The sequence below is a fragment of the Vicugna pacos genome, chromosome 23 (genome assembly GCF_048564905.1).
Source record: "Vicugna pacos chromosome 23, VicPac4, whole genome shotgun sequence".
NCBI classification, from domain to species: Eukaryota; Metazoa; Chordata; class Mammalia; order Artiodactyla; family Camelidae; genus Vicugna; species Vicugna pacos.
In genome coordinates this window covers 37,190,362-37,214,534 of record NC_133009.1, presented here as the reverse complement: position 1 = coordinate 37,214,534, position 24,173 = coordinate 37,190,362, and the positions used below count along the sequence as shown (strand labels likewise).

The 24,173-nt window shown below is 53.4% G+C and overlaps 1 protein-coding gene across 6 annotated transcripts in view; it reads left to right on the top strand.

The window, feature by feature from the left end:
• Positions 1-16,015, top strand: part of KIF14 (kinesin family member 14) — a 46,391-nt gene extending 30,376 nt beyond the window's left edge. For all 6 annotated transcript variants that reach the window (XM_072948795.1, XM_072948799.1, XM_031675883.2 and 3 more), the window contains 9 exons: positions 2,137-2,237; positions 6,287-6,381; positions 8,583-8,807; positions 8,969-9,150; positions 10,619-10,777; positions 11,370-11,492; positions 12,887-12,961; positions 13,725-13,857; positions 14,223-16,015. In XM_072948795.1, coding sequence (XP_072804896.1) covers positions 2,137-2,237; positions 6,287-6,381; positions 8,583-8,807; positions 8,969-9,150; positions 10,619-10,777; positions 11,370-11,492; positions 12,887-12,961; positions 13,725-13,857; positions 14,223-14,464 — 1,335 coding nt within the window. In that variant the 3' untranslated portion in view covers positions 14,465-16,015. The remainder of the gene's footprint in view (positions 1-2,136; positions 2,238-6,286; positions 6,382-8,582; positions 8,808-8,968; positions 9,151-10,618; positions 10,778-11,369; positions 11,493-12,886; positions 12,962-13,724; positions 13,858-14,222) is intronic.
• Positions 16,016-24,173: the final 8,158 nt, after the last annotated feature.

The following is a 24,173-nucleotide window of genomic DNA, read 5'->3' as shown; positions in this document are numbered from 1 at the left end:
GTGAGGTGTCACCTCACACCAGTCAGAACGGCCCTCATTAAAAAGTCTACAAACAATAAATGCTGGCGAGGGTGTGGAGAAAAGGGAGCCCTCCTACACTGTTGGTGGGACTGTAGATTGGTGCAGTCACTATGGAAAACAGTACGGAGATTCCTTCAAAGACTAAAAATAGACTACCATGTGATCCAGCAATCCCACTCCTGGGCATATACCCAGAGGGAAATCTGATTCGAAAAGACACAAGCACCCCAATGTTCACAGCAACACTACTTACAACAGCCAAGACGTGGAAACAACCTAAATGTCCAACGACAGACTGGATACAGAAGATGTGGTATATTTATACAATGGAATACTACTCAGCCATAAAAAGGAATGAAGTCATGTCATTTACAGCAACATGGATGGACCTGGAGATTGTCATACTAAGTGAAGTAAGCCAGGCAGAGAAAGAAGAATACCATCTGATATCACTTATATGTGGAATCTAAAATATAATTCAAATGAACTTATCTACAAAACAGAAAGAGGATCACAGACATAGAAAACAAATTTGTGGTTACCAAAGAGGAAAGAGGTGAAGGGATGAATTAGGAGTTCAGGATTTACAGATACACGCTAGCATATATAAAATAGATAAACAACAAAGTTCTACTGTACAGCACAGGGAATATCCTATAATAAACAGTAATGGAAAAGAATATGAAAAATATATATCTATAAACTGAATCACTGCTGTACAGCAGAAATGAACAACATTATAAGTCAACTATACTTCAATTAAAAAATAAAAGCAATAATAGGTAAATTAGAATTAAATTCAAGCTCTGGCCCTTTTAAAAGATGAATATGTGATTTTAGGAATGGGAAATAGAATTTAAAGATAACAAAAACATTTAAAAATTATCTTACATATAAAATTTTATGCTACTAAGTTTGATAATTTTCTAGAAAGAAAAAATTTTCTAGAAAAAGGGAAATTATGAAAGTTAATTTAGTAGATGAACAACCAGGCAATAAATTGAAAAGTTTTGTCAGTGAACTAGCCTGAAAAAAAAAACTGGAAGAAAAAGATGCTGATCCCAGTCAGTTTCATAGGTAAGCACTTGCGAACCTCCGGAGAACAGGTAAATCCTGTTTGGTTAAGCTGCTCTAGAACACAGCAAAGAACAGAACATGTCACGGTTATGATGCTTGAATAACTGGTCAAAATCAAAACAAAACCCACAAAAACTGGAAGGGTAGTTCAGAAGAGAATTCCAAAACCCTCCTGACATGAGCAGAGCTGTGGAAATCCCGAGGGAAACGTTTGAAAGCCAGACCTGCGGTTGTGCTGGGAGAACGCTTGCAGCACGAGTGCGCAGGGCTAGCTCCAGGGACGGAGGGTGTGGTCGCAGCAGAAAATACGAAAAGGCCGAGTGGAAGCACACCAGAGCCGACGGTGTCCGCCTCTGCCTGCCGGGTTTGTGATGGGTTTACCTTTTTTTCCTTTGTGTTTGTCCGTATTAATGCTTTCCAGGTTTTCTACAACGAATGTGAATTGCTTGTGTAATGAGAACAACAGAAAACTGCTGAGGTCATTTAATTCTTGCCTGACTTACGCGTTAGAACCTGGTAGATCAGTTGCCCTCATTTGTCACCTTCCATTCTGCTCTCAACTGTTGGTTGCGATGTGCTTTACTTATTTTTACGTATAATTACATGTTTCTGAATCAAGCTCTATACAGTATTTTGCTAGAACTTTAATTGGTGGCTTTCGATATTTAGATTAAAATATAAATTACTGTCAGGATCAGTAATACTCAACCAGGAAGTGATTGAATCTTAATGTTGTCAGATTACTCTTTTACTCCTCTCCTGAGGAGCCTATTCTTTGCTTTTATTATGTCTTCTAAATCCCAGTTTTGTTACTTCTAAATTATCGAGTGAGCTCTGCTGTGCTTCTTAGACTCTTACGATTTCCCAGTGTCATGTGATTTTTAAGCTTTTATTAGGAATGTGGTTCTTTCAGTCTTATCAGATAACCTGTAACTTTGCTGATTTTATAAATGAGACGAAGTATTTAAACTTTTTTCCTTGGTTGCTAAACATTTTAAACCCATAATTAATAGAAACTATGTGTTTTGTGTTTCTCAGAGTTACGGTAGTAACAGGAGTGAAGATGTCTTTTGTGACCCTGCAGACGAGTGGGAACCTGACATTACGGATGTACCAGTTTCTTCATTTTCTAGAAGGAGGTAAGGACACTCGGTTATTGGCTTTCTTGTTCTGGGTGAACATGTGTATCATTTCCTTTTTAAAGAACTGTCTGTTGTCATGATGGGTGTCTGTGAAGGGAGCCCCGCTGTGGCACGTTGCCGATCAAGGCACAGCACTTAGGGCATCACCCTGAGAACAGGAGGCAAAACCCTCAGTGTGTGACCAGGTGAGTTTCAAGAGTAATTTACAATACCGTAAGTCTCATTTCCTATAGAAGTGAACAGTGTTTATTACTTTATTACTTTATTTATTACTTTATTAATTAATTAATTAATTTAAGTGTTTATTACTTTAAATTGCCCTCTCACAGAAACTTGGCATATTCTATGATACTGTGGTGTAAGTTGTATGGTTTTAAATGCCATCGGGTTAGTGTGAGCACCACTGAACAAGACACCATGGCGATAGAGGACTTCTGCTTATTAAAATGTCACAGACTTCCACGGTGAATAGATGCTTTTCAAGTGAAAACTGGCTCTGCTTACAGCCCGCACACTTAGGTTACAAAGGGGCAGAGTGGTGTAACAGAAGGGCCTTCCTCTTTGATTTAGTGTTGCACCTTAGTTTGGTTTTTAAACAAATACTTCTTTTTAAATACTTCTTAGTTCGGTTTTTAAACAAGACCGCTGTCTGCCATGCCCAAGGGTACCAAGATGAACACAAAAGACTCCCTGTCCTTGGAGGCCAGGACTTGGGGAACGACAGGCCTGAGCCGTTGATGAAGCCCTGAGCTGAGGCCGGGCGGGAATGGAGGGGCCAGGTTTTGCCTGCACTCGGGAGGCAGAATCCACGGGATGTGGTGGCCAGTGTGGGGTTGATGGTGGCGCGGGCTCCAGGGTGAACTGTGGTCCCAGCATGGCCAAGCGGCTGGGGGAGCGTGGTGTTCCCTGAGCAGGGCGGTAGGAGGGGTTATCTGTGGACGTGGTGAGCTTGGGGTCCCCAGGGGTCATCCCGGTGTATACTGGGGTCTGAAACTTTGCAGAAGGGCTTAGGGACTTTTCAGGATATCAAGGTCAATGGCATTTCGTCCAGCAGAAGCCTCATTGGCAGGAGCGTCTGCTGAGCACGTGTGAGCAGTGTCTCCTGCAGTACCTTCCACGGAACCCCTGGCCCACCCCCACCTCACGGATTGGGTAGTGAGGGTGTCAAGGGGCTCAGGGACTTGTCCAGAGCCACGTGGCTCATCAGAGGGACCTCGCATCCAGGTCTGGTGACTCCAGAGGTCCTGGTTTCTCGACTGCTGTGTGTGCTGTCTCTGGCACACGGAAGAACAGCATTTTCTGGTGACACTTTTTTTTAACTTCGTTGCCTTCAGCTGCAGGTCAGAATCCATTTGGGTTTCTAAACCTTTTTAGTTCTTTCTTGTTTTTGACCAGGCTTATTGTAAACTCGTTTATATGAAATTTCCTCAAAGGTGGAACGACTTGAGGGCGACCTTTTCCCTGTTACTTTTGCTTTGTTTACTGCATCCTGACTGCTGAGCAGAGTAACAAATAGTCAAGACCGAACAAGCTATACATTTATGTGCTATACACGTAACAGCCAAGCATTTCAGGGTGGAAGAGATACAGAGCGTGCTCTTTACGCGGGTTCTGGCCTCCTTGAGTGCGCCCCTGCGGGGTGGTGCTGTGACAAGTCCCAGGCTCCTACAGAGCCCTGAGAGCTCATCCGTGCCCTGCGTGGCTGGGCCCGGATGTGGCGTCTCGAGGCTTCAGTTTTCTCATCTGAAATCAGGAGGCGGGACGAGGTCATCTGTGAGGCCCCGTGTCCTGGGAGCCCAGGGTCTGTAATGTGGGACTGGTGGTGGTGATGCTGTGAGGACACCTCCAGCCTTGTAGGGCTGTTCAGTAAGTGGCAGCTCATACTGTTGGGAGCCTAAGATGCACTGAATTACGTGAAATCTTGGAAAACAGAGAGGCTGTGATTTCTGATCCAACACCAATAAACCGTGATACCTGCAGGTGATTTGTCGTGAGTTGGGCTCTGGCACTAAAATGAGCTAAATGGTCCTTGAGTAGAATTGGGTGGGTGGGCTTATACTGAAGCCAGTGAGGTGAGCCTCCCCAGAATTCAAATCGGACCTACAAATTCATTGGAGTGTGATTTATAAATTCCTTTCGATTTAAAAATGACTAGTTTCTTTCTATTTTATTATGAACTTTACGTGGTAAGAATTGTGGATCAAACATGAGTGTTGATAACATGAAAGTTAGTGACTGACAGCTTGTATGTGCTGACTTTGAGGATAATGATTAAGGAATCAACAGATGTTTAACTTGCTACTGAAAAATCAAAGCTTAACATTTCCTAAGATTTTGAAATCAGGCATTTTAATTTGGCAGAGATATTTTTGACAACTTCCGTAATTTAAAAGTATCATTTTTTAAAAAGCTTGACTTGCTCTTGGTCGAAGCCTTGCGTGTGAAGGCTCAGCCTCAGAGGAGTGCCTGTGATGGGAGGTGGGTGCGGAGCCACTGCGGGGCTGGGCGGGGAGCGGGGAACAGGGAGCTGCTGTGGGGCCGGAATGTGGGGCTGCGGGCGGTTTGGCAGCCTGTGCATTTTGATACGCGCTGTTGACAGTCTGAAGTAAAATTTCCCCCGATACTAAGTAAGAATTCTTTGAGAGGAAGGTGACCGGTGTATTTTTATTTGCGTTTGAACACTGTTTGACTACAGTTGAAAGGGTGCGTTTTCCTGGTCCACGCGTGCTGTGACGACGCACCCGTCCCTGCCACTGCTGAGTAAGAGCTGTGGCCTGTGAGAGCTGATGTTTTCCACTCCTGTTACCAGTCGCATCTCTGCTTGTCCTGCAGGAATTCATGGGGAAATTTTACATTTGAAACATTTAGGCGACTACAGATAGAAAGCTTTTGTTTAACAATCTTTTCAACAAAGAGTTTTTTTTGGGTGGCTGGGGGTTCTGGACTTGGAACCGAGTCACAGCTTGGAAGTCTCTCTGACACACGGGGCTGGACCTGGAGTCGAGACAGTCGAGCACGGATGGTGACGGGGAAGCGGGCGGGTTCTTCCAGCAGCAGGAGGAGCAACGGCAGAGGCTGGTCACCCTCGAAGGTAGGGGGCTGAGTGTTTCACCCTCGAGCTGAGGGCAGGCGGCAGAAAGGATCTGAAGGTGAGGTCTTCTGTCCTCTCGAGCCACTGCTGCACCTCCCAGCACCACCTCTGCGCGCCGCGCAACTAGTGCCTGGACCCAGCCGGCCCCATCTGACACCCTGCCCGGCGCGGGGTGCCCAGGCCAAGCCCACGCTGCCTTCACTGGCACCCAGGGTCGTCTGGCCCGCACGCCCAGCCTCGGGCCCGCTCCTCCTCCCGGACGGTCCCTGCGTGTGCCATCCTTCCTTCCATCACCAGGTCTCCCCACATCCTGTGCCCGTTTCTGAATCGCTGCCTCCCCGTTATGGCTGACTGTCCTCATCCCCCAGCACCCTTTCTCCGGGAGGCTCTTCTGGCCCCCGGGCACTCGCTTGTGGAGCACAGTGCTTTCTCGTCGTCATTTGCCCAATTTCTCTCTTTTCCTGTGGACCTTATGCCGGTGAGCCTGGAACCCACGTCTGCTGTGTTTACTCCGCCCAGTGTCCAGAGCCTTTGAAGAACAGGACCGCTGACCCTTGAACAACTCGGGTTTGAACTGCGGGTCCTTGTCAGGCGTAAATGCTGCAGGGTGACTGGACTGGGGGTTGGACCTGCGGGCGCAGAGGAGCCTGGTAGCAGACGGCTGGCTCCGTGAGACAGATTTCCGTGCTGAGGGTCAGCGCCCCAAGCCCTGTGGTGTTCAGGGCCAGCTGTGCTCTGTGAATGTGTATCCGACTCCCCTGGTTAACTGTAGGCTTAGAGTAACACCTGTAAGGGGTAAGATTCTTACTCAGTGAAGCAAATTGATTTAGCGCTGGAGGACAGAGTTTCCCTGGAAACACACGCGTGGGCATCCGTGTTCTTTAGAGAACGTGAAGCACACGTCCCGAGCGCCGTCCCACCTGGCGGGTGACCGCTCTCACGGCTTCTCTTCCAGGAGCAGGAGTCTGATGAAGAACAGAAGGGTTTCCGGCTGTCTGCTCGACATCGCGGCCTGCTCAGCCCAGGACGCCCGTCCATCACGCTCGTCAGGTACCTTCTCACCCTGTTTTGTTGGGCCCTGAGAGAAGCATCCAGCCCTGTCTCTGCCACGGCCTCGTTTCACGTCCTTGTGCAAGTAACTTCGTCTCCTGGAGGCGCTGGTTGTCCGCGGGAGGGGGAAGCGGGGCAGGACGGGAGGGAAGACTTCCTTTTCACAGCGTACCCTTTGTTTTCTCCTGAATTTTACATAGTATGCAGGTGTCATTCATTACAGTTACTTTAATAATGAAGTTTAAAAGAAAAATAAGGCACTGTTCCACTGAGTAACTATTTTATGCCAATATTGACTATAATGTTAATTTTCATGAGAAGAGGGGGTGCACTGTGAGTCTGCGCGTGTAAGCACCTCTAGTAGTTAACGTCACCACCCGGTGACAGTGACTACCGCACAGCAACAGAAAAGAGCCAGCTGCCGATCCAGCCCAGGTGCGTCCCAGAAACACTATGCTGAGTGAAGCAACTAGATGATGAGGAGCGTGTAGAGGGTGAATGTGCCCGCAGGAAGTTCAAGGACAGCCAAAACGCAGAAGCCAGAGCAGTTCAGAAAAGCACGGCTGGTCAGGCGGGAGCCTGCTGGAGGGGCGGGGGTCACGCGGCATGCGCGTCTGTTGGGGGAGCCCTGCGCCAGAGGTCTGCACACGTCGCAGAACATCGCCCGCGCCTTAGTGAACAGGGCTGCACGGTCGCCACCAAGCAGTCTGCTTGGTCAAGGCACGTGCGATACGAGTGGCCGTGAAAGAAACTGCGTCTCGTCTTGACTTTAAAATAAAGGCACTAGGGTTTCGTTTTTTTAATCATCAAAGTATCTTTTAGGAGGATCACTGTTATCCTGTTACTCGTTTAAGGTAAAACAAAATATGCTATAGGCTTCTTGTTCACCAGCAAAATCAAAGGCGGCGTGTCTGTGGGAGCAGCTTCCTTTTTCAGTGTTGTCTGAGAGCAAGGTGCTTTATGAAGGCACCTTTTCCAGACGACTCAACCCGTCTCCTCAAGGCTCATTTTTAAGGGCCCTTTAAAAAAGTCATGCTACTGAGGGGAAGTCGGAAATAGAAGAGGCCTTTGCTGGCTTGTGGGTCCCTGCAGAGGGAGCCGGAACCCCATCCTCCTGCTGCGGGTGTTCAGTGGGCGCCTCCTGGGCAGCCGTGAGGTCGGGGAAGGGAGGCGGGGGGTGTGCTGGGGGCACCCCAGCTTTGGAGAGTTGACCACGTGTCTGAACAGCTCACCTTTGGGGCCCTATTTTGAAGCTGAATTTCTGCACATCTTTCTGCAGTGGGGGTGCTGGATTTCAGGGTGCGTCAGCACAGCTGTCTCGTCAAACAGACGCTGAAAGCTGCCTGTCCGCAGTGACGAGAGGACAGTCATTGCCATCGTGGTGCTGCTGCGTCCCCGGCAGCGACAGGGCTTGGTGCCCGGCAGCCTTTCTTCCTTCTCTGCCCAGATCAAGCTCTCACCATGGCTCTGGACTCCTCCTCGTCCCCACCCTGTGCCTCCATTTTCCGTCCTTCTCAGTCTGTTGCTCCTTGTGCGCCCCTGTAGTCGCCTCGCGCAGTGAGTGAGCCCGTGCTCCCGTGGCAGCGTTCTGGGACGAAGCCGCCTCCAGAGGCCGCAGGCGAGCTTTTCCAGCTCTTCCACTTGCCTCTGGTTTGGACAGAGCTTAGAAAATCGTGCTGGAGGTCTGCCTCCCCAAGATATGGCGGGTTGGCTGTGGAGGGCCCTTGGCTGCAGCCTGGCTGGCTGTGGTGTCCCTGGAGTAGGGCCTGGGGCCGAGAGGCGCCTCTGGGACGGCCCTGTCATCATGCTCTGCGCTGTCCCTGCCCTTGTGCCCAGCTTGTGGGTTGATTTCATTTATTTCACTTGTATGTATTGTGTTTCTGTTCTTTCATGCTCCTGCCATGGGTTTCACAGCTCGCAGTTCCTTAGGTGTCACCAGAGAGTGAGTGAAGAAGATTAAGCCAGTGGTTACGTGGGACATTTGGATTCCCCGTTATCTGTATCCACAGCTACCAAGCTAGGGACGGACGCTGGTAGGGGGCTGCCTCCTCCGTGGGACTGTGTCTTCCCTCCGGTGTGCAGAGGCGCAGCCCGCTGTGGGCCCACTGGCCCGTGTTTCCAAATCACTCGTGCTAACGCCTCTGTTTGAAAGTGTTGTCCCTGGAAACGAGGCTTAAGGTGGCTGTCTTCTGTCGACACAGGCTTAGCGGGGAAATCGAGCACCGTTTACCCTGGTTCTGCAGAATCGCCTCTTCCCGGAGTTTGCAGAGAGTTGATTGGTTCATCGTTAGAGCTTCTGGGCCACAGTTACGATGAAGAAAACACCGTGGCAGACAGCCTGATCAGTAACCTCCTGAGAATCTGCGAGGGCATCCTTGCCATTTCCAAAGCTCACAAGGAACAGGATGAGGACAGTCAGTGTGACGGTGAGCAGCCTGCGCCCGCACGCCCCCTCCGGGAAAGGGCGCGCCCCGCCCTGGGCGGCTGCCGGCCTCGTCTGAGTGTGTCACGTGTTCTCATGGCGAGCGTGTTGAGCTCTCTTATCTGGAGCTTATTTCTTGGAATAACTCTCCTTCTTCTTTCAAAGTGTTCTCCGACGGGGCCACCCAGTCGCTCACCGTCCGGGTGGCGAGCGCTTTTGAGCAGCTGGTGGTGCTGACGAGGCTCTGGCTGAGGGGTGAGCTCCCTGGAGGCAGCTCCGCGGCTCTGCCGGATGAGCTGAGGCAAGAGGTGGAAAGACTAGGAGGCTGCTTACAGTTATTTCTGCAGGTAAAGTGACTTGCTGAGCATCTCTAGAAGAATTTGTTGGCTCAGGAAGTATTTATTAACTGTCTCCTGTTCGCGTCTTGCCCCGAACTAGACCAGCGCCCCGGGCGCGGGCAGCCCTAGTGACGCACGCGGTAGCTCCTGTAGCCCCCAGCCCAGCCGGCGGCCGGCGCTGGTCTCCACGCCCTCAGGGAGGACACTGAGCGCCCGGCCAGGGTCGCACGGCTAGTGAGGCAGGTTTGGCCGAGCCCCAGGGCGTGCCACCCGAGCCCCAGCAGGGCTGCCGGCAGGACGGGGAGCCCTGCCCTGCGTGTGGGTTGGGTTCCGCTGGTGCTGAAGGGGTGCCAGCCTGCAGACCCAGGCAAGGAAAGGGGCTTTGTTGTCGTCCCTCCCTCCTGTCAGGTAAGATGAGGTCGGGCAGCCGGGACGTCAGACCACAGCTCACATCTCAGCAGAGTCTGGAGTCGGCTGGGTGGTCGTGCTTCCCCGAGTCCTCGGGGCCCAGGCTCCTCCTGTCCCTGCGCTGTGCCTGGAGTGTGGCTCGGCTCCGTGGGAGCTCAGGTCACACGGTGGCAGACGCAGTGGCCAAGGGCAGCCCTTGGGCCGCCGGGGCCTCTTAAGGGAGGTGCCTGAAGTTGCCGTTGACATTTCCACTTACACGTCTCAGCCAGAACCTCCGCGCAGCCCCACCAAGCGGCAGGCTCGCTGGGAAGGTGGTCTCTATTCTGGGCAGTGTGCGCCGGGGCACCAGTGAAAGACGGCCACTGTGGAGGGAGGGGCGGACCCCGGGGGCCTGGTCGTCTGCTGTGGCCCAGGCTCCCCTGAGAGAACGCCTGTGTGCGGGAGACCCGACGCCAAAGCCAAAGGGGGTCGGGCTCACCTTTAAAAACGAACAGTCAGGCCTCCTAGCACAAGGTTCCAGAACACCTGGGCGGGCCTTCTCGGGCCCACCACGAGCCCTCCCCGGGCTGGGCCTGCAGCGGAGCTCAGTCATACCAGCCGCTTCTTTCGAGGGGGCAGGGCTCTGGTGTCGCCTGGCAGACGGGACAAGTGGGGACGTGCCCCGTTGCTCTGGGGCACCCGAGACCTTCAGTTTGCATGTTTCAGGCACCCCTCCCCACTTTTTCCTGGTAACAGAGCGTCTTTGTTCCCCGTCCTCCAGACTGGGCAGACCCGGGGGGACCCAGGAAGGAGCTCGGGCCACCCTTCTCCCACTGAGCGCCGGGCAGGCCCGTCTCCGTCAGGTCACCGCCTTCTTGCCTCCCAACTCCTGTGTGTGGAAGGTCTTGGGGGCCTGTATCTGAGTCATTTTTGCCATGGCTGTCGTGTTGCACGTTTCCTGGTTCTGCCCAGACTTGGGTGACGCGCAGTCGCTGTCGCTGAAGCAGGCTCCGTGTTCCCCAGGTGGGTCTCGTCTGTGCCCGCCCTCGTGACCGCGTGCGTCCGGTACCCTGGTCCTTCTGTCCTGCAGGGCTGCTCCTCAGACATTTCGTCAATGGTGAAGGAGGCTCAGAAGCAAGTGACGCAGACTGTGCTCCGAGCTGTGAAGTGCGTGGGCCAGTTGGCAGCCCTCAGAGGGACCGAGCTGCACCCTCCAGAGAACAGCGACAGGAGGGCGGCTGGGGGCCAGGTAGCCAGCCAGGCCGGGCCGCTGTGAAAACTTCATCCGATAACGGTGTCACTAAACAGGATAAGTTTTCATTTTCCAAAATGGCACATGCTTTTACTAGTTCTGCAGGAAGATCCACAGCTGTTACAGGCTAAGTGGGCTGAGCGTGCCCGATGGTCTGGGTCCTCTCCGCACCTTCGGGGTCTTTGACTTGATGGTACCGTGTACTCTGAGGGTTTGCTCAGCCGACCGACACGGGAGGAATGAAATCACATTCTCATGTAATTCTAGAGAATGTGTGTTTGCTTGCTTTAACTGTTCATGCTGCTGCAAACATAGTGTGATATTAAACGTGACCGTGTTCCAGCGGCAGCAGCACCCTGTGGTGAGAAACATTCCTTCCAGCATGTTATCTGTGGGACGCAAAATCAGAGGCTTGCTGACTTTTTCCCTTTATAGACTGTTAGTTCTCTTACTCCAGCGTTAGTTGAATTAATAAACTTGGAATGTATTACAGTCCTAAAATAAGCAGAAAATATAACTTAATTATTTGATAATTTTTTAAAAATATAAAACTTGAATTTGCCAGTTAACACTTGGAACGTTTCTCTAGGATGATTTCATGGACGCCCTCTGTGATGGCGTAGGCTCGGGGCTGGAGCATCTGCTGGATTCTGGACTAGAAAAAGCAGAAGAGTTAGCGCGTGAACTCCTGCGGCAGGACACCCCCAGCGAGGTGAGAGGGACAAGAGAGGGCTGTGCTCAGCACCGGAGGTGTCTAAGGTTGACTTAAAAATAATTTAACTCAGCGAATGAGGTTTCTATAAATTTATCTAGTTTAGTTTGTGTTGAATTATTTTTTATTGATAAGGCCAATGACATTTCCCGGTTACACCTGAGCGCTGCGGCCTCTCCGGGCAGTGCTTTGCTGGACCTGCCATGGCTGGTGTCAGCGGGGATCCAGGAGGACAGAGTGTGTCAGTGACGCCTCGTGTCCACCTTCTGCTTGTGTTTTTCCTCCTGGTCTTTGTCCACATGAGAGTGGAAACGACCATTCGTTGATCCAAGGGGCTGTTGAACAAGGGGTGTTCACATCAGTTGTTCCCTGTCAAGATGCAGAACCTAGGAGACTGTGGGGGACTTCCTAGACACGCCTGCCCGCGCCCCCGGCTAACTAACATGAAAGCAGAGAACCTGTGCTGTCCCCGAGGTGGCCCCTGGGGACGGGCTGGATTTTGTCATTGAAGACCTGTGTGTATGAACTGCCTGTCACCTTCCAGCGGTCGTTTACCGAGTCACTCAGTGTCCTGACCCTGTTTCCTCACCTGTCCTGAGTGAGGACGCCTGTGTCACAGGCTGTGGGCTGGTTGTTTATTAAATAACTCCTGGCAGGGGTCCCTGGGCGGGTGCCTTACGCAGAGCAGTGCTGACCTCCCTCGGCACCCTGCAGCGTGGGCGTCACTGCCGCCCCGTGGTCTGGCTGAGCCGGGGACCCCGCCTGGTTGCCCCGAGTCAGGGTCTGCATGCTGCCTGCCGGGCTCCCAGACCGCCTGCCGTGTGTGTCCTGTTAACAGTACCGCGTGGTGTATGTGAAGGCCGCTGAGACGGTCAGTCTTAAAAGCTCTGATCTCAAGAAAACATCTTGTAACTATGAGGGGACGGACGTTAACCAGACTCACCGGGTGATTATTTCATAATAGGCAGGTTTCGTGCTGTACACCTGAGACTAACACGGTGTCACGCGCCAGTTACTTCTCAGTAAGGCTGGTAAGATGCGTGTGTAAAGCTCTGAGGGCGTAATTTTTGCTTCATGTATTAGTTATCTCCCCTCCTTCCAAGGGAGGTTTCGGAAGTTTCATTCCTATAGATATTTAAATAGGCAAATGCTATTACCAATGCTGTAGCACACAGCAGAGGGTCTCCGTATTTAATGCAGAATCAACGAGCAATTTACTTGGAAACTGCGCTTCTGTGAAGCAGGCGCTCGCACTGTGCGATCGCAGTCTCAGGGACGGAGCTCCAGGCTCGCTCTGGACTAGAACGCCGCTCCCCGGCAGGGCCCACGGAGCTGACCGACGCGTGCGCTCCGCATCGTGCTTATGCGGTAACACGCTTCACCGTTCTCTGTAGGTCACCAAACAGATGAAGGCCAGTGCCGTGGGGTTGATCGGATCCCTCGAACACCTCTTTGCTGAGTGGAAAACAGTAAGAGAAGCTTTACGCTGCTTCTGTGTTTTGTGCTGTTTAGTGTATTTGCGCTCTTGGCTCTGGTGGGGGGGCTCTGCTCGCGGCCCGCCGGCCCCTCCGCGCAGTGCAGTGGGGCAGGCGCGGGGGTCCCTCAGGCGTCTCTCCGGGATGTCGTGATTACGTCTGAGTGATGACGACACACTGCATAGAGATGGGCCAGCACGTGTGTATTCTGTCTGCGTCTTACTGCTGCTCAAACTTTGCTTGAATAGTCAGTGTAGGCTAAAAAATAGTGTTTAATAATCAATATGTTCAAAGGTTTTAAGACACAGAAAATTAGACATTATCTTATTCTCATGTCATAAGTAAACAGAAAAATATAAACCAAGTATATAATCAATGTATTAAAAAGAAGAGAAATTTCTATGGCTTGAAAATGTTTAAAATGAATGGGAGATATAAAGTTAAGCTCTTAAAAACGAAATAAATTTTCCTTCTATGATATTGGATAATAATAAATGGTATTGTTGTATTTCATTCTCATGGAATAGGATGATTGGACTTTGCGTTAAATTAATTAAAATGTTTAATTTCTTCTGGAAACAGTAGCTGTTAACGCTGTAACTCGGGCTGGCCTGCAGAAGCAGCGTCAAGCGCTGTGAGGAGGTCAGACGCCCTCTTTCTCAAGGACCCGAGTCTGGCAATTAAAGTTGCTCTGATGAAGACTTACTGCCACGTAGCCTGTTACGCATTTTTTAAAACATTCACTCTATTTACACAGAAGAGTTTCAGAACGCAAGAAGAAAATCCTGAATACCAAGACTTGAAGAAGATGGTTAACCTTGCCCCAGAGTTCTTGAAGTTAAAACGTGGCTTAGAGCAAACCATTCAAATGACTGTTTCTGCAATGAGAGGTGCGTATCCAAGTGGGATTTATAGTTCACCACAGTGTGATAGTTTAAGTCTCAGACGCCTTTCATTTCTAGTCTGAGTCTTCAGCTGAAGCCTAATTCATCGGCATGAATTACCTGTAGGGGCTTGTGGCTGGGTCCCCACTGAATAGACATAAGCCCCTCGGCCTAAATAACTAGAGCCTGAAACCCGGGCTGCTTACTTAGCAGCCGAACGGGATAATCTTAAGCAGCTTGAAGCTGTCTGGAGAGGGTGGCTTTGGCTTAAGTGCCTCTCGGGTCGGCACAGCACTAACGCCTGGTGAGAACCAGAAAGGCTGATCTCCCCCTCCTCCTCCCCCTCCCCCTCCCCCTCCTCCTCCGTCTAGGCTGCCGCGGTGACGTGAGCCTTCTCAAGAATTGTATCGAGAGTCTCTGCAGCTCGGCCAGAGCCGTCCAGGCTCGGGGCCCTGCCTCTGCCCAAAGCTCTGCGGGGAGCGGGGCTCGGGGGGACCACGGGGCCTTGGGGTCTCTGGCCACCTCGCTCCTCTTGTGTTTTGAATCTGAAGAAAGACCGGATCTGCTGGAACCTTGGGACGCGTGTAACCAAGGCCCCGGAGCAGAAGGCTGAGCGCCGTCTGTGTGGGCAGGCCCGGGCCGGGGGAGCGGGGGCGGGTGCCGGGCGTGGACGCGCAGGTGGCGGAGGCAACCTCAGCGCCCAGCGTGCGCGCAGGAGCCTTCAGCCGCCGCCTGAAGCTGGCGCTCACCGCACTGGGAGGCTGTGGCCACAGAGCGAAGGTGGATGGCCATCTCTCTGGCTGTTCATGCTTACATTTTAAATGTCTTTAACCCTGATGTGCAATCTCTGGTTGGTTCATTACCCTGTTTCTAAGTGGATTTTATGGTTATCGTGGTAGTTTTAAGTTATTTTCTTGTGAGTGGAAACCTTTGTGTCTGTGCCTTCTCTCTGCAAACCATCCAGAAATCTCATCACCGCGGTGTGGTGAGATTTCTGGTGAAGTGGCCAAAACAAGTTTAACTAAGGCAGCTGAACTTGCCTGGTTAAATCTGAGTCTTTTCTTGAAGGATTGATTGGGTGGCATTTTGCGTAGTGTGTTCAGGGCAGTTTCCTGTTTCTTTCCAGATGAGAAGTAGCTGCCTGCCTAAGTGCAGTGTGATGTATGCTAATGAGACGGCTTGTCGGCACAGTAGTTTACTGCATCGTCTGTGGGGGTTCCATGTGAGAGGCTGTGCGAATGTGGTTTAAAACCAGGCAAAGACTGCAGACTCACACTCAGCTGCTGGGTGGGGTCAGGAGAGCCGAGGCTGCGTCTTGATAATGCTTGTTCTGAGGAAGGTGTGAGGAGACAGCTTGTGCGTGGCCTGACGCAGATTAAAGGTCCTTGTGACATCCCACAGCTTAGAAATACCTTTATCTCCAATCAGGTAATAAAGGTAACATTCTACTTTGGGGAGCTCCCATCGAGGAGATGGGTTGACATTTTTGATAGCAGGAGGGTGTGCAGTGACGGCTCGGTGACAGGAGCAGCTCGGGGAGGGACGCATCTAAACCACCTGGTCCCCCCGTGCCCTCTTCACTCGCAGATCCCACCGCACACCTGGCGGGGCTGGTGGGGGCGGCCGTTGGCGCCAGGGATGAACTGGATGGTTTTCTGGCTGGGGAGCTGGTTCTGATACGGTGACCATGTTTATTTACGAAGTTAACGACCCATGTGCTGTGTTGAAAATGGTGCAGTGTAACGCGTTCGCTTTTGTTTTCTTGTTTTCTTTTCTTTTTGGCGTTTGAGCTCGTAGTCTTGCTGAGGCTCTGCGTTTGTAATGGTCGGTGCTCTGCCGAGCGGCACTTTTGCTGTCAAGTTTACGAGCAGGTGTACTTACAAGGTTTTTTCCTGAAGGTTGTTCCTCTTTGAAGAACTTCCTAAAGAATTAGTGTGATAGTTTTTATCTTAATGTTCAGTATTTAATCTCTACTTTGTTTTCTACACTCATGACTTCACTGCTCAGAAGCTTTTCAGTCTTTGTAAAATGTGTGTGTGTGTGTGTATATATATATTTATACTCTGGATTGTTCCACAATATTTGAACAATGGTGGAAAATATATTTGCTCTTAGAATCGTGTGCTAGTAAGACATGTCGTAATAAAGAGAATGCTTTTCTTAAGTCTCGTCTCTGGTCTGAGGTCTGACTCCTAGCAAGTAGAAAATCGTTCATAAAGCCCGTGTCCGCCCCCTTCCCCATCACAGGCACAGGGTCCCATCATTACGCCCACGCGGTCGCCCTCACGGTCTCACGACATTGCTCCTCTTCCCTCACGCCTCCCGTCACCCAGCGGGACCAGTTCCGCGGACTCCTCCTCCAGGGAGGCCACCCATCTGTCTGCTGCTGGCTCCCTAGCTCCCTGGCCCTGTCCACCTCCGGGAGGCTCTTCCTAAATTTGAGCTTATCTCCTTGCCTGCTTCTACACAAGAGCTCTCAGTGCGCGCTTCTGCGCACAGACCAGCACCGAACAGAGCTCGGCGTCCGACCCCTCCTGCCACAGCTGCCAAAGCACGGCCCGCTCAGCGCCTGCCGGCAGCCGCAGCGCACCCCGGCCCCAGGTGTGGCTGAAGTAGGCGTACCCCCACCACGCCGCCCGGTCCCGCCCGCCCTGCACAGCCTGTCGTTATAAAGGCTCAGTCTGCTTAACTGAATGCTGGCGCCTTCTCGGACCTCCTCCTGCTCGGGTCCCTGCACGATGCCGGGCGTGGCTGGCGCCCTGACGGGACGGGCGGGGGGCGGTGGGGGGGCGGGCATCGCGGCACATGCCTGTCACCGGCAGGACCACAGGGCGGGGCCTGCGGCCTGGACGTCCTCGGAAGGACATCCGGGGAGGCCTGAGCCCAGGGCAAGGCCTTGGACGGGTTTAGGCCAGGAAGTGATCTGGCGTTTGGGTTCCAGGAGGATCGCTGCACGTCGGGTAGTGGATGGAGGGGCTGGTCGGGTGCTGGGAGGTGCTCATGGAAGCGGGAGGAGACGGGAGTGGTTCCCAGAAACAGGAGGGGAAACGGACCAGATTGGTGATGTGGTGACAGGAGGGTGATGAAAGAGAGGAAAAGACTGGTATCCAGACGTTCGGCCAGCGGAGGAGGGGTGTGGGGGTCACTCGTTCTCACAGCTGCCGTCACAGCGTCACAAACCTGAGGCACGATCTGTCTTGCAGCCTGGAGGCCAGAAGCCCAAGGCTGGGTGTCAGCAGGGCGAGGGCGGGCCTGGCCCAGGCCCCTCCTGGGTGTGCAGGCGCCCGTGGTCCCGCTGCGCGGCTGTCTCCACACCTCGCCCACCTGTTAGGACGCTGGTCCCTGCTTCATCTCATTGTAACTTGATTCTCTCCCAAAGACCCACCTCCAGACAGGTCACACTCGTGTTCTGTCTGCGCCGGCCTCAGACTACCTGGCGCGCCCAGTTCTCTTCAAGTCAGCTTTTTAGCTGAAGAGTGACGAACGCATCACGTGTCCTGCAAGGTCTTCACTGCGTGTAGACAGCAGGGTGGCCGCGGCCCGGAGGAAGAAACAACGTGACAAGCCCCCAGGAGCCCCCGCCCGATGTCTCCAGGCCGTTAGCTGTACCTGCGTTTGGACTGTGCACGGACGGGCCGCACCTGGGAGCTCCATGTCTGACCTGCTGCGCGGGGTTAGCTCGTGGGTGGAGCTCCGCCGGGTGCGGGTATCATGGTTTACCGTGTGCCTGTGGATAGACTGCGCACTGACCGCCCTCCCTGCCCCCGTCCCTGGGCTTGCCACCTTCCAGCGCTTCCCCGCGAGGCGGGGGCATTCCCTGCCCGCCTCCGGCCGTCGGACGTGCTTCGGCTGAAAGGAAGTGAGCAGGAGGGACGCAGACGGCCGTGGAAAAGTGCACTACTAGCTGCGAATCCACCGTCGCCACAGGCAGGCTCGTGCAGGCTGGTCCTCAGGGGGACGAGACGCGTGAGGCCAGGGTCTCGCTGGCAGACGTTTAATTCCCCGGGTGTGGTCATTACGGTAGTGCTGACACGGACGTTCCTGAACGTGCCTGTCGGTGCACACGTCTGCGGTGTCCCAGGTTGCTCAGTGTTTTAGCATTTAACAGGAAGGTTCTCCCGCAACTTCCTTTAACAGTTTCACTGTGAAAACACACCCTACCCCCTGAGTAGAGGTAACATCTGTTTGCTCTTGGTTTCACCCAGGCCTCTGGAGAGAGTCATGCTCGCAGATAAACCATCCTGAGGCAGCTGTGGCGAATCACCCGCTCCCCGCCGCGCGCGGCTGCCGCCCTTGGCCTCGTGGGGCTGGCGGGGCGGCCGCGGAGCATGGCCGCGCCTCTGCCTGTGCGGGCGAACCAGGGGGCCAAGTGTCACGCGTGCCCCTGACGACCGTTCGGCGCCACATCGTCCCGTGAGCGGGGCCCTCCTGAAGCTCTGCCTCGCACCCCTGGCCCGTCGGCCTGACTGACAAGCCGGCCATCCAGGCCCTCCGGCCAGGCGGGCAGTGCAGGCTCAGGTTGGACTGACGTGGCCGTGAACGATGCTCCACGGTGGAGAGCGGACCCGATGTAGAGTAGCTGCGTGTGGCTCACGGCCCGGGTGCGGCTGAGGCGGCCGCGGCAGGCCTGCAGCTCTCGGGAGGTGAGATGTATTCCAGGGGTAAATGATCCTCGCATTTCATTTTGCAGGATGTCAGCAGGGGCACCAGCAAACTGACCTTGAGGAAAGTTTTGCACACAAAGAGCAACCGGCTTGTTCTGCGGCGGCTGCCAGGAGATAGTGAGGGTGGGCAGCCGCGGGAAGGCGCGTCTGTCCTCTCTGAGCGCCGGAGCTGCGTCCTCAGAGGGTCTTGCTCTTGACCTAACGTTTAGGTAACAAAGCAGCAGATGCAACGCCTGAATTGTCAGCAGCTTCTACAAGACTGGAGATCAGGAGAGCAGCGGCGGCAGAGGCACAGGGCACACGGTCCAACGACCGGGGCCAGTAGGTGGTTCAGGTAACTCGGCCCAGATCGGGACGTGTAGCCGCCTCTGCTGCCCAGGAGAGAGGCGGCTCCGTTCCGTCCACAGATGCAGTGCTGACCAGACGAGGAAGGGAAGACTTCCCTGGTGACTCTCAAGAGTTGTCCCTGTCATTTCAACATAAAAACCATGACCAGTCATCGTTAAAGACTCACTCGTTACCTCAGTCCTCACAACAGCCTTGCGAGTTAGCTACTACCATTATTTGTATCTTAAAGTTGAGGAAAATAAAGCACAGAAAGGTTGGGGGACTTGCCCAAGGTCACACAGCTGGTGCCATAATGAACACAAGCGTCAGGACGCAGACGTTCTGACCCTGACGGAGAGAAGAGGCCCCAACACAACTGCACGTCAGCATCACCCGGGGCTCCTCGAAAATACCCCCCCGCCCAGGGCCCCAACCCCCAGGGCCCCGACCCCCAGAGCCCTGACCCCCAGGACCCTGACCCAGAGCCCCGACCCCCAGAGCCCTGACCCCCAGGGCTCCGACCCCCAGGGCCCTGACCCCAGGTCCCCGACCCAGAGCCCCGACCCCCAGAGCCCTGACCCCCAGGGCCCCGACCCAGAGCCCCGACTCCCAGGGCCCTGACCCAGAGCCCTGACCCCAGGTCCCTGACCCACAGCCCTGACCCCAGAGCCCCGACTCCCAGGGCCCCGACCCCCAGGGCCCCGATTCCACTGGGGTGGGGTGGGGTGGGGACGACCTGTACGTTTCTAAACCTCCCCAGACATTTTCGTTGAGCAGGTGAAGTAAGAACCACCAGCTTAATACCTTCCAACAGATGGTCCTTATTTTCACGATGATATTTTAGGGCAACTGCCCCCAAAAAAGAGCAGAACCCACTCTTCAGTTACCTCCAGGGAACAAAGCACATGAGGGCCCCAGGCTGCAGACTTGCCTCTGGGTCACGGGCCGCTCGTGGCCGACACCGTGGGTGAAGACACCCAGAGCAGGGGTACCCGGGGGGCACTCAGGCCACCGTCATCCCAAGGGACCTGCCGGCCAGCGGCCACACAGTGCCCTGAGACTCTGCCCCTTTTCAGAGTAGGAAGGGTTTTCTTTTAAACCTAACACCCATTTTGGGGAAAGATTTAAAAAGCTACCCCTTATCTCAGAGCCGAGGGGTATCCTGTGCCAACTGCAATGCCTTCCACGGTCTTCCCAGTCCTGAGAGACGGAGCTGTGTTCTGTCCTCTCGCGCGGCGGGGGCGGGTCTCAGGGCCGTCCCGTCCCGTCCGGGTGGGGCTCCCTGTGCTCCGGGGCCCTGCCGTCCCCGTGCGGGAGTCATGACACGGCGTCCGCCCTGGTCCCTGCTGGCCGAGGGCTCAGATGGAAGGCAGCCCAGGACGGCTCACCCACACGTCCTCCGAATCTGCGGTGAAAATCAGGGAATGTCCGTTCTCCCGCGGTTTTCTGCTTAACTAGCCCAGGACAAGAGTACAAACTAACACCCAACAGTGCAAACTCTTGAGTATGTTAACGTTCCTAATGTAGCACAAACATATGAAACCACCAGAAACTGACCACTAAACTCCTCAGCGCTGATTCCGACTGTAGGTGCTTCTGAGTAACCGGAGCGTTTGCCCTACTGCCGTTTAAAGGCTGAACGGGACTATAAAATTCGTGTGGGTGATTCTGGAAACTGAACCTGATTAGCTTTTTACAAATAGGATTGAACTGAATAAATCAAAAATGTTCTTGAAACCTTAATTTCCTCACAGCCATGTGTGTTACACACCGCAGATCTGTACACGGGATCAGCTAACAGTAGCGCTGCAGGGAAGTCAGATCGCTGACGGGCCTCTGGCAGTGCTGAAGCCAGGTCCAGACAGGGGAGAGGGGTCTGTTTTCACCCTGCAGACCTGCTCCCTCCTGGAGGCAGAGGTGACTGGGGAGGGCAGGGCCGGGAGAGGCGACAGCCTGTCCCTCCTGCCCTTTCTGCTCCCTGAGCGGGAGTTGGCTGGCTGTCCCCTGGGGTGCTTCTTGGCATCTGTGGGGCCTCCCTGCTCTGCAGGCGCAGCCCCTCACCCTCAGGGACGTGACTCGGCCTCTGGGTCTCCCAGCGGGGAGACAGCAAGGACTCCACCCCAGGCAGCCTGCCAAGCCCTCGGTTATGGGGTCTTCAGCCAACTAACAGGCTTGCTGACAGGTTAGAGAGCCCAGCTCATGTCTCACTTAAACCAGCACCGATGTGTCAATTTGTTTCTGAACGCTTGCGATCACCTCCCGGGTGGGGTGCCCAGGGCAACCTTCCAGCCCCTGCTGCTTTGTCCCTGTCACGTCAACAGGCCTGAACTTCCTGCTGCAAACCCTAGAGGATGGTGGTTTACCGGGTCCAGGAGAGAGAAGGGTGACCCAGGGCCCGAGAGCCTGGCAGGGCTGCCCAGAGGGGTAACAGAAGTAACAAGGCGCCTTCTCACCCACCCACTGCCCGGGACGGCCCTGCGTGGGGAGAACCACCCGCACACGACGGGACACGCAGGCCCTGTTCATTCCTCCTCGCGAGGTTCCCGCTAACCTTACCACCTCCTCCTTGGAGACGAGGGCCGGGCCACACGGCTCCCGCCTGGCAGGACTGGGGTGTGCACCCTGCACTCTGGGGCTGGGGGAAGCCTCCTGCGCGACTCTGCCTCGGGGAGGGAGGTGGTCGGGTGGCCAGACTGGAACGGAACAGCGTGTTCCAGGCACACGCAGCTGCTCCGGGTGACGTCCCACCTCCACGCTCATCCCGGGTCGTCATGGTAACCGCTCCCCGCCGGCCACTCGGGGCCCTCGGGGACTTCAGGTGTGAAGCAATGCTGGCAAAGAAGAATGCCTGTCACCCTTGAAGATTTAAGAATCTAAACCACACGCGCAGCTTGGAACAAGCTTCATCACCGTCAGGCCCCGCCAGCCGCACGGCTGCCCGAGAGGTCAGGCCACACCACCTTCCGATCTTTCAGGACAAAGGAGACCCCACACACTGGACCTGCTTCCCCTCCGCTCTAACAGCACGTGGCCTGTCCCTCCCTCCTGCCACCGCGTCCAGGTCTGGTGCTAGTAGGGGAGCTTCGCACCCAGGCGCTGTTGGTGCTTTAAGTTATGAAGTTTGTTTTTTAAAAATCTGGTCTTCTGCTGACTCTTGCTGTTCCTTAAAGGGGCTTTGCCCATCTCTCCTTCAGAACTTGAGGCGGGGTTGAACCGCGAGGCAGCCAGTCTGCTGCTCTGGACTCGGTCCTCCTTGTTTGAATGGTGCTGCCTGGTCCCAGGGGCGAGGACAGAGCAGGGGCTGCCCTGGGCCGGGACAGCCACTGGCAGTCACTGATCCACGTGTAGTGTCCCATTGTGTATACAGCACAGCTCCTCTACCAGGCGTCTGTGGGTGGACGTCGGGCTGTTTCCGTGTTTTGGCTGTTGTAAACAGTGCTGCTGTGGGCACTGGGGTGCAGGTGCCTTTTTGAATTACAGTTTTCATCTTCTCTGGATGTACGCCCAGGAGTGGGACTGCTGGATCATATGGTGAGTCTATTTTTAGTTTTAAAGGAATCTCCATACTGCTCTCCGTAGTGGCTGCACCGAATTACACTCCCACCTAGTGCAGGAGGCTCCCTTTTCTGCACACTCGCCCCAGCATTTATTGTTTGTGGACTTTGTAATTGGCCGTTCCGACCAGTGTGAGTGTCACACACTCTACCCCTTCCTCATTAGTCTGCGATTTAAATAATAAAGATAAATGCCCTGGTACCTTAAATATTTGAGGACCCATTTTATAACCACTGCTCTATTTCATTGATTGGTATTTGTTCTCATGTCATTACCCCATTGTTTTAATTAATGTGTCTTTAAATTGGTTTTAATTAGGCAAATCCTCCTTCATCCTTTTCTGCTAAAATTTCCTATTCTCGACTGTCTATTTTCTCAGATACATGTTAAAATAATGTCAAATTTTAAAGGATGGAATTGTATTTGAATTTTATAAGCCTGTACGTCAATAGAAATACAGTGTTTCTCGGTGGATTCCCCCCCCCTCTTCTGGGGGCATTTCTATTTCTAACCCAACACGAAGACGCCCTGAAAGTGGCTGGCAGGTGACAGAGGAAAATTGGAGGCAGGTAGCAGCTCTCTCGGGGGATCCATACCGAACGGGACGTATATCCTTGTCAGAACAATTAGAAAGGGAAAAAACATCGGCAGATGCCTTGAAACCTACCAGTTAGGTGGGCAACTGCGGAAGGAGAAGCTACACACACACAGGGACATCAAAGAGCCAAAGTGGCTTTAACTGTCAGGACGACGCTCAGGCTCAGAACCGCCACGCGCCGAGAGGGCCTGCATCTCCTAGGAACCCGGAGGGCTCCCGCCTCGGGTGTGGGGGCTCCGCGGTACGGACACAGCCTTGCGTTTTGCACTCCCCCCTTTCTGTGGTTTGGCGCGTCGCCTGAGAAGTCAAGCTCCTCACTCAGCTGAGTCAGGGTCAGAGCCGGCGATCTTAGGAGCAGGCACTGCTACTTAGAGCAGCCAAGACCTGGAGGCAACCCAAACATGCATCGACAGCTGACTGGGGAGAGCTGTGGTGTATTTACACCGTGGAGCACTGCTCAGCCATCAAAAGGAATGAAATAGTGCCATTTGCAGCAACATGGTTGGACTTGGAGATCATCAAACTAAGTGAAGTAAGTCAGACAGAGGAAAGACATATCATATGATGTCACTCATATGTGGAATCTAGAAAAAGGACACAGATGAACTTATTTACAAAACAGAGACAGACTCACAGACATAGAAAACAGACTTGTGGTTACCAGGGGGAAGGAGGTGTGGAGGGGTAAATTGGGAGTTTGGGATTAGCAGATGCAAACTACTATATATAAAACAGATACACAGTGAGGCCACTGCAGAGCACAGGGAACTATATTCAATACCTTGAAATAGCCTATAATGAAAAAGAATATGAAAAGGAATGTATATATACGTGAATGTGCATAACTGAATCACGATGCTGTTCACCAGAAATCAACATGGTGTACACCGACTGTACTTCAATAAAAATTTTTAGAAAATTAAAAAAAAATAAAGATGTGCTGGATGCAGCTGTTGCTTGATTTCACGGAACATGCCACCTTACAGGTGCCCTGAACACCGATGGAACTTGAGCATTTTAAGCCACCTCGGAGCCAGCGGTTTCTCCTTTGGGCTCTCCCAGCTTCCGTGGAAACCCCAGAAGGAGACAGAGAGAGAAAATCAACTCTCTTTAAGTTCTCTCTGATTTGATGAAGACTCTCCCATGAGGGTGTGAATTAATTATAAACGTAAAGCTCC